This window comes from Sinocyclocheilus grahami, unplaced genomic scaffold (genome assembly GCF_001515645.1).
Source record: "Sinocyclocheilus grahami isolate Dianchi unplaced genomic scaffold, SAMN03320097.WGS_v1.1 scaffold166.1, whole genome shotgun sequence".
Classification (NCBI taxonomy): Eukaryota; Metazoa; Chordata; class Actinopteri; order Cypriniformes; family Cyprinidae; genus Sinocyclocheilus; species Sinocyclocheilus grahami.
Window position 1 is genome coordinate 471,157 of NW_015505345.1, and position 9,591 is coordinate 480,747.

A 9,591-nucleotide genomic window follows, 5' to 3' on the forward strand; every position below is an offset into this window, starting at 1 on the left:
CCTCAGGTGAGACTTCTTGCCTGCAGTTCAAGTCAAAGACAAAATTAAATGCAGGTCACTCAGCAGGTTTCACTGGTTATTCAATGCTGAATACCTGATTAAGACTGAAACACATTAGGGGATTTTTCAAAAGCTAATAAACTGAATTTTAATTTAATTAGGTAAATATGAGTTCAAAAATCATAATTACAATTTGATGTTTAAAAAACTAAAACAAGATTTTCATTGCTAGTAAAATAGAAGTTTATTATGAATACTAGAAATGTATCATGTTACAAATTAATAATGTTTCAATGATTTCTGAAAGATCATGTGACATTGAAGACTAAAAATGGCCCACGATATACTAACAACAGCCAGCGGAAAAAATAACGGCTGCTGAAAATTCAGCTTTGACATCAAAGAAATAAATAACTTCAAATTCTGAGTTTTCCACTGCTTAAATACAATCAATTCTAACATGGAGGAAGCAACACTCACAGTATTGGGCTCTTATGAATATCTTTCTACCACTGAACACAAAAGGAGAATGGTGTTTTTTTAATAATGTTCTAGTCATTCTTTTTCATGCAGTTACAATGAATAGGGACTGAAGCTTTCAAGCTTCATAAAGGATGCAAAAGAACCATAAGTAAAGTATATCACAAAAGAAGCCCATATGACTTCTTCTGAACCTATAAAATACCTTTGTGTGACAAACAGACCAAATCCAGTAGCTGCAACTGAATTATATCAGTCATGAACAAAATTTTCAAAAATTAATTTTCCAAATGATTTCATTTCGACCAATGAATTGAAAAGAACTGACTAAGAATCTACACAAGAATAACACATATTGTTAAGGTACTTCTTCCATCGGCTGTCATAAATGTGCCATGAGTTTGACCTTGAGGCTGTTTTTAAAGCAAAGCTTTTGTGTTACATGGAAAAAAGAAAAAAAAAAGAAGCTTGGGTTTGGAATGATGAAGGCAAGTAGAGAACAGAATTGTCATTTTTTTTGTTGAACTATTCCTTTTATTCTTAAATATCGACAAAGTACCTGTGCGGTAGAGCTCAGTCGCTCCTCTAAAGAAGCGTGGCAGCGCTGCCTCAAGCATCATGATGAAATCCTCCAGCTCCTCAGTCACTCCCACGAGCAGATACTCATTCACCAAATTATACTTGGCCTGTTCGAGAGCCCACCTACTGCCAACATTCCTGCACAAACAGACACACAAGATCATTTACAGCTCCTACATAGTTTAGAGAACAAATCAGTAAAGAGTGACTCAATCAATTTGTCTAATGTGAAAGAGCATTTAGTGAAAAACAGAGTAACAGGCTGCTCATGTTACCCACCAGCACTCCGAGTAATGGCCACAGAAGAACGGGATCTGTAACCAAAGCTTCTCAGGAGCACAATCAGAACCTCCTGATGACATGCACTCATCAAAGGTCTGAAACACAGTCGCACATATTGCATCTTAGCATCCACACGGTGAGAAAATTAATAGTTACTTTGAATGAATTGTTTTAAAAGATAATACCTTTTTGTCACCCTGCTTTCTCCGTCTGAGACCTGGCCGATAATCATCTCCAAATCTGAGAAAATAGTAGTAAGACACCAACCTCTCGATGGGGTCCCGTACAATGTTGATGTATACCGGCTTTCCCTTGACTCCAAACCTATTTAGAAAAATTATATATTATATTGTTATATCATGTTATATTTTGGTGCTGTCAAACGATTAATCGCATCCAAAAAAAAAGTTTTTGTTTACATAATATGTGAGTGTACTGTGTTTGTTTATTATGTATATATAAATACAAACACATGCATGTATATATTTAAGAAAAATATGTTATGTTTATATATTAAATAATAAATATATGTATATATATAATATAAAATATAATAATATAAATATATATATATACACATGTAAATATTTTCAAAATATATACTGTATGTGTGTGTATTTATATATACATAATAAACAAACACAGTACACATACATATATTATGTAAACAAAAACTTTTATTTTGGATGCGATTAATCGCGATTAATCATTTGACAGCACTACTTACATTATTATATGCAGTCGACTCCAGAAGACACCTGTAAAAATTTTTATTTTTTTGCATTTTTTTCTACATATACAATTTTGTAATACACATTTTCTTTGTTACAACTATATCATCACCACAACAATCTGTGAAGTGTTTAAAATTGTATACAAATTTCAGAATTTCAATGTTATGTGTTCTTTTTGCTTTAATAACAGCAGCGTACAAACCCGACAAACCAAAACAAAACAAAAAAGCATACTTCAAATCCACAGAGAAAAAATTTATAAAAATAAAAAACATGTTCCACTTTCAACCACTAGAGTGCAGCACTTAAATGTATCTTTTCACATCAGAGAATTAAGTAGCTGGCTGATGGATGTCCCATTTTTCAGGAACAGACCACACTAAATGTACTACTAGATAAGGACACATAACCATTTAACTACAGTGAAGTGTAGTGCAATTGCTTCCAGTGATTGTTATGATGGTTTTATATTAATACAGCAAAACTCACTTTGTGAAGTCCAGATAGGCGACATGGCCGTGGTAGAAACCTGGTTTCATTTCTCGCCAGGATGTCACATTCCTTACAAACCTCATCTGTAAGCACAAGATAACACATTCGATTTGTCCCTGTACACAGTTTATAAATCTCTAAATGTATTTTACTGCATGTGTCATATGCCCCCATCATTCAAGCATCAGCGATATCCAAATCTCAAATAACAATCTCGCACTGACGCACTGCATCTGTCACGGGCTGCTAAACAAACCAGCCAAGTGACTACTTAATGCAAACACATTTCAGCAATGTTTTCTCCAAACATCCTCCCCATAGTCCCACAGCTGTACTCCGCTGGGAGGGAAAGGTTGTACCATCTGCACCGTCGAAAGGCTTTGGTGAAAGCTAGACTGGATATTACCTTGGCAAAAATCACCCACAAATAACACCTTCCCTCCCCCTGCTCCGAATCATATTATTTTGCGGATGACAATGACGTGAATACAAATGTAAACATACGCTCATGATCGCAGACCGACAAAGCCACACACTGTGTTGAATAATGCTGACACGTGTGAGGTCAAAATGACGCGGGAATGCTTCTTTTTCCCCTTCAACTCAGCAAATAAAACTCGTCAAAGATTGATTTCTGTGAGCTGACATATAACAATAGATATGATGAATAGAGAATTGTCTTTCTTTGCTGCTGTCAACAAGATCTACACTTCATTCCCCCCCCCCGTTCTTCTTTTTATCTATCGGTTCAGCTTGTTCAGTGCTGCTTGTCACACAAAGGCACAGCAGCAGTGTGGATATTGACAGTAGGTTATGAATTATGGAGGTGGAGCCAGAGACGAGGCTGCTTGTTTAGAGGCAGCGTGCGACAGAAACACAGGGCCACTGCGCTAACATCCCCTGGACTGTCAGAGTGAGATTTGAGCAAAAGACCAATCACAATGTCATCAGTATAAGCACACTACACCTCTGCACTTGGTCCAAACTGCATAAGTTGAGCGTATCTGTAAAATGTGCCCAATAGCTGGCATATTCATATACAATATCTGGCTACTTAATTATTATTTTGTGTAAGCATTTTTTAAAAGCATGTTTTAAAACTCTGATCACCTATTAGTATACTTAAAATATATTACTATATTACATTTTTCTTCATTGTCATTAAATAACTGATGGAATTTAAACCTACAAAACCTACATTTAGGTTAAGTTTTTTTTTTCATATATATTTATTTATTTCAAATTATTTTCTTGCATTCATCATAAAATGTTGATGAAAATGCATCACTGTTTCCACAGATAATAGGCAGCACAACCATTTTCAGCTTCAATAATAAAAGTTTATTAATAAATTCTTTAAAAATCCTACAATGTGATTTTCTGGATTTTTTTTCTCATTTTGTCTGGATTTTTTTTCCTCATAGTTGAGGTATACCTATGATGAAAATTACAGGCCTCTCTCATCTTTTTAAGTGGGAGAACTTGCACAATTGGTGGCTGACTAAATACTTTTTTTCCCCACTGTATCAGCATATTAGAATGATTTCTGAAGGAGCATGTGACGCTGAAGACTAGAGTAATGGCTGCTGAAAATTTAGCTTTGAAATCATAGGATTCAATTACTTTTAAATATATTAAAATAGACAACAGTTATTTTAAATTGTAATAATATTTCAAAATATTACAGTTTTACTGTACTTTTGATTGCAATCCCCCTAAGCATCCATTTCAATTGTGGCAAATAAACTGCAAAATTTCAATGACATTTAAAGTGGTTTCACATATAATACACTTTAAATGAACAAAAACTTGTTTTGGATTTAAAAAGGGACTCAGCTGAACCACAAAAGGACATTGGCTCGTTTTAGGGTGGTCTGAGTTCATCTGAGGTGTTCACATACAGTTACAGTATATTGACCCTCAAATGAACTAGTGTGAAAACGACCTTAACCTCTTTTGATGACACATATATGAGTGGACTTGCAAAGCTTAAAGGGATAGTTCACCCAAAAATGAAAATTCTGTCATTAATTACTCACCCTCATGTCGTTCCAAACCTGTAAGACCTTCATTCATCTTCGGAACACAAATTAAGCTTTCTGACCCTCCATAAACAGCAAAAGTCCTACCATGGTCAAGGCCCAGAAAGGTAGTAAGGACATTGTTAAAATGGTCCATGTGACAGTGGTTCAACTGTAATGTTATAAAGCTACGAGAATACGTTTTGTGTGCAAAGAATACAAAAATAATGACTTTATGTAACAATTCTTCTCCTTCGTATCACCGTAGGCGCCATTAACAAGAGTACCACGACCATAGACTGTAAAAAACATGGACGTAGTGTCCGTGGCGTCACCCGTAGGTTTCTGAAGAGCGTTTTTGAAGCTTAAAATGGGTGGAGCCAGCGCGTCACTCCCGGATAATCGAAAATGGGCAAAGTGGCGGGATGTTTGTGGAGCTGGTTGTTGAAACCACGCCCACTTAGCTCGACGGTGGCGACAGCAGCGGCAATCCACCTGTCACTCAAGTGGCCACGCCCTTAATTATGCAGAACTTTAAGGTTTAATATAATTTGGTAACTGGTAGATGGTAACTCGGGAGAGAAGAACTGTTGAATAAAGTCGTTATTTTTTAATAAAGTTGTAACAATTTTCTTTGTGCACAAAAAGTATTCTCGTAGCTTCAAAAAATTACGGTTAAACCACTGATGTCACATGGACTAACGATGTCTTTACTACCTTTCTCTGTATTGAACGTGGTAGGACCCTTGCTGTATATAGAGGGTCGGAAAGCTCTCAGATTTCATTAAAAATATCTTCATTTTTGTGTTCTGAAGATGAACGAAGAACTTACATGTTTTGGAACGACATGAGGGTGAGTAACTAATGACAGAATTTTCATTTTTGGGTGAACTATCCCTTTAAGAACTCTGTGCACATAATTGGCCTAAAATGTTAAATAATCTCAACTTGTATTGTAAATTGAATGTAATGTAATGGACATGTTACCTGGTCCTGCAGAGACATGACTGGATTATTCTTGGTGGTGTTGATGTGGAGAACATGGAAGCGGTTCTTTCCGCACAGGTCATATGCAATGTTGGTGAAGGAGGTGCTGGCAGTCTTGGGCACACGGTTATAGATGATAATCAGATCCTCAATCTCAGGCAATGCCGGAGAGTCCCGCAGGCCGTCCCGTGTCTGTCTCTGCTCAACCTCTCGCACCTCGTGTCTGGCCATGGTGCGCTCTGCAGGAGAGAGGACATGATCATGTTTACATCTACAAAACATGCATTTTATCTTTTATTTGCATAAACCCTAAAATTATATAAATACTACTGTAGAATTCACCCAAAACTGAAAATTCTGTCACTTACTCACTCTCATGTCGTTCCAAACCTTGTGGCACTATGTTGGTAACCAAACAGTTTCACTGTTTTGACTTGCACTGTATGGTTACCAACATTCTTCAAAATATCTTCTTTTATGTTCCACAGAAGATTGGCGATCTGAAAATTATGACAATTTTCATTTTTGGGTGGATTATCCCTTTAAAACTGTTTAACTCAAGTGATCTACTGTACATGCACATAGATCTTGATTGAATATGTCATGGCAGACAAAACCCCAACATTGTTTGGTTCATCCTTGTATACATTTATTAAAAAAAAAAAAACACTCATTATGCCATGTTACGCCTGACATTTAGAAATAAATTGAGTTCATCTGACCTTAGATTGTAACAAACATGGCATTATAACTGCAGAATGTATTTTCTAGTTTAAAATACTCCTATAATCATGATCAAAGTTTAATTGTAGGGAGAACTTTCTGCAATTCTAAAGTACATGAAGAACATAACAAGAAGATTATGCAAATCCATACACCCATCTTCAAATTTAATGCAAGTAGCTGGTGGGAAACGTAGTTGTAGAACAAAGTTTGAGTATTTTCAGAGAGAAAGAGAGAGGCGCTTCAGCCAATAAATCTAGGGCATCTAAAGATCTGTAAAGGTTCCCAACAGGCCCTTCAGCCACCTGTTGATTTAGGCGACAGAAAACAGAAGTAGGATGAAAAAGCCTGAATAATGGAGTGAGAGGAGAAAACAAAGCAAGCAGTTACAGCAGCAGAGTCTTCTACTTTCTGTACACACACACACACAACACAATAACTTCACTGCCAGTAGTGAGATGTCAAGAGAATTCTGCACCATAAAATCCCCCAGTTTTCAGTTTCAATGTATTTTACTGGCATGACAAATAAGTGTACATTTATATTGCTAAAGAATTTGCAGCTCAGCTGCTTACAAAGAAAATTGTGCAAAGAAAGTCTAAAGTAACAAACACCAGTAGAGAAAAATATAATAAAAACAAAACGTAGTATAAATATAGTAATACTAATATAAATGATAGGTTTTATTAACATTCTGGGAGCTGCAGAAATTGACAGTGGAGACAATACCAGACTATACAAGATAATCACAGAGACTCTTACACGGTTCAAATCAATGCAAGATGAAAAGTTTACAAAACCTGCATAAAGAATATAGTATCCATTTCAAAATCAGCTTCACAAATATAAAAAAATTAAAATAAATAAATAAAAAAACATACAAAAGAAATTAAATTTAAATAATTATCATTTAACTGTATTGGCCAAAATTTCCACATCAGTACATCCCTAATAATAATAATTGATCTATCTTCTTTTACACATTCACAACTGAGTGTTTTTCACAAAAATGTATTAATATTCATATAAAATTAAATATTTAGTTTTAGCAGCTGCTTCCAATCTTCAAAATCTGCCATTGAAGGTAAGCACTGAAGCTCAATGTGTGTTTTGAATGAAGAACAGTGGGTCACCAATGAGATTCAATATGTACAGTCATTTAGACCTATCAAACTGTTCCTTTTCTGACCAAACTGTTAGCAGATAACCCTGGTCACCCTTTAATGTCTAAAGCAAGCACTGCTCACAATTTTTCAGTGCCTTCAAGGTGCTTTTAAAAGACATGAGGGACCAACACTCAACAAACCAAGATTTCCCTTGCGGTTCATGTGGAGCCAAGAGAGTTCAGGATGAAAACACCACACGGTACAGATCAAATCTACACAACAATAAAGCCAATACCGGTAACTTATTTCTTTACAATAAAATTTCCAATTTTAAGAAATGAATACCACAATATTACCATCTGATGCATCACTGTACTGTGTCAGTTATACCACAGTAGTTTTAATGAAAAGACAACAACAAAAAGGAAATAAACGGTGGGCATTCCTGTGATTGTGCATTGTAGTAGATCTGCAATTTTACACAATGATAAACAATAAGACTTTCATTACACAAAGCCACTTAAATTTGACTAAAATAGTATAATCTCTTCTGAAACAAACTAAATAACAGTGTGGAATTTTAGGCTCTGTGCACTAATAATGGAAATGCACAGTGATCCTGAAAACAAAAGCCAAGCTAAAAAATAATGAAATCTCTCCCCAGTCATCATGCTGTATCATATGCTCATTTTCCACACAGTAATTACACAAAACTCAGCTTGCTAATAGACTCATCAGTCTTCAACAGTGCACGCCTACCAGTGCATAAAATAAGCCACTTAAAATATCGATCAACTCTTAACAAGCTTCCATGCATCAGCTGTACTGCTTTAAAATGTCCTCCACTGCAGAGGACCCTAACCACACTCAGCCTGACATCTCATCTACTCAGTCTGACATCCCATCTAACTAGAACACTATCCCAAATCAACATAGCTGTCTACACTGTGATTGACACAAAGCATCAAAACTAGAATGCTCCCCTAACACATTTCTTCACCAGCAATAACTACATTTTGTCGGTTGCTTGCTTGGTTTTTATTTCTGAGGGTTATACCACAGCTCTGCCCATTACTGCATTTCTGGGCCTTGTACGTGTCAGTTGCATTGCTGTCTATGCAGGGTCAGAAAGCTCTTGGATTTCATCAAAAATATCTTAATTTGTGTTCTGAAGATGAACAATGGGTTTTATGGGTTTGGAACGGCATGAGGGTGAGTAATTAATCACAGAATTTCCTTTTTTTTGGTGAACTATCCCTTTAACAACATACTATAGGGTAAGTTGCACATTATGCATAATCTCCATTATTACTGTAGGGAGTACGTGTTATGAGTAACAAGGACACTAAAATAAAGTGTTACCCCCCCCAAAAGACAATAATGATTATATTTTGTAATACTGGCAGGTTGTTCAATGACAATACTGTCTACTGCATAAAACAACAGTTTACAATAAGAATAAAAGTATATTTAATACGATTATAATAGAAACGTTCAGCCGTTTCATAGAGAAAGGAGTTCAGTCATACAGCAGTGGAAAAGGCATCATAGATAAAGGTTGGGAGTGTAATAGGCAAGAAGTGATGAAGCCTGAAACCCGAGCTGTGGTGTTTGTCCTCTGCAGGCACTAACAGAAGGCTGAAACTGCACATAATGGAGAGGGATGGGGATGGCTCAGTTGTGTCATTGCACATAGCGTCCATTACAGCCCCACAGCCTTCAAACTCCCCCCCAGCTTCTTTACATAATCACAACAGGAATGCATTTCTCACACTCATGCATCTTAGTTTTCATCTATCTGATGGAGGGTAAATGCTCAACTCTTCTTCCAACAACAGAAAAAAAGGAGAGGCTAGCAGGCACGACTGCATTGCTCATCTTAATTAGTCAAACAACCTGCTCTTTCCTGACACACAAACGCCTTTCCAGGTGATTAAGCCTTTGATGATGTTAAGAGGAGGATGCATAATTACAAGTGAAGCTGTTTGAGGTGTTTTTGCCTCTGTACGGAAAGCAAGGTCTGATGGGAGCTCATTAAAGTCTACAAGCATCTCTTATTCTCTCTGCTTTCTGTTCTGTACAGTAGAGGGCAGCCAAGTAGCCAAATTGGCAGGGGTTCTGGGAGGGGTTTTCCCTCATGGGAAGGCTCAGCATGGTTCCCTGGAGGTGTTTCATCCACAAATTAGA

General features: G+C 36.4%; 1 protein-coding gene across 1 annotated transcript in view; it reads right to left on the reverse strand.

Annotated features, from left to right (window-relative positions):
- The window catches only part of LOC107593177 (heparan sulfate 2-O-sulfotransferase 1-like), a 64,984-nt gene that overhangs the window by 1,938 nt on the left and 53,455 nt on the right, over window positions 1-9,591 (reverse strand). The window contains exons 2-7 of the mRNA XM_016282792.1: window positions 5,576-5,814; window positions 2,565-2,650; window positions 1,527-1,665; window positions 1,339-1,436; window positions 1,040-1,197; window positions 1-20 (exon numbers count right to left, since the gene is read on the reverse strand). Of these exons, the coding sequence (XP_016138278.1) occupies window positions 1-20; window positions 1,040-1,197; window positions 1,339-1,436; window positions 1,527-1,665; window positions 2,565-2,650; window positions 5,576-5,814 (740 nt within the window). The remainder of the gene's footprint in view (window positions 21-1,039; window positions 1,198-1,338; window positions 1,437-1,526; window positions 1,666-2,564; window positions 2,651-5,575; window positions 5,815-9,591) is intronic.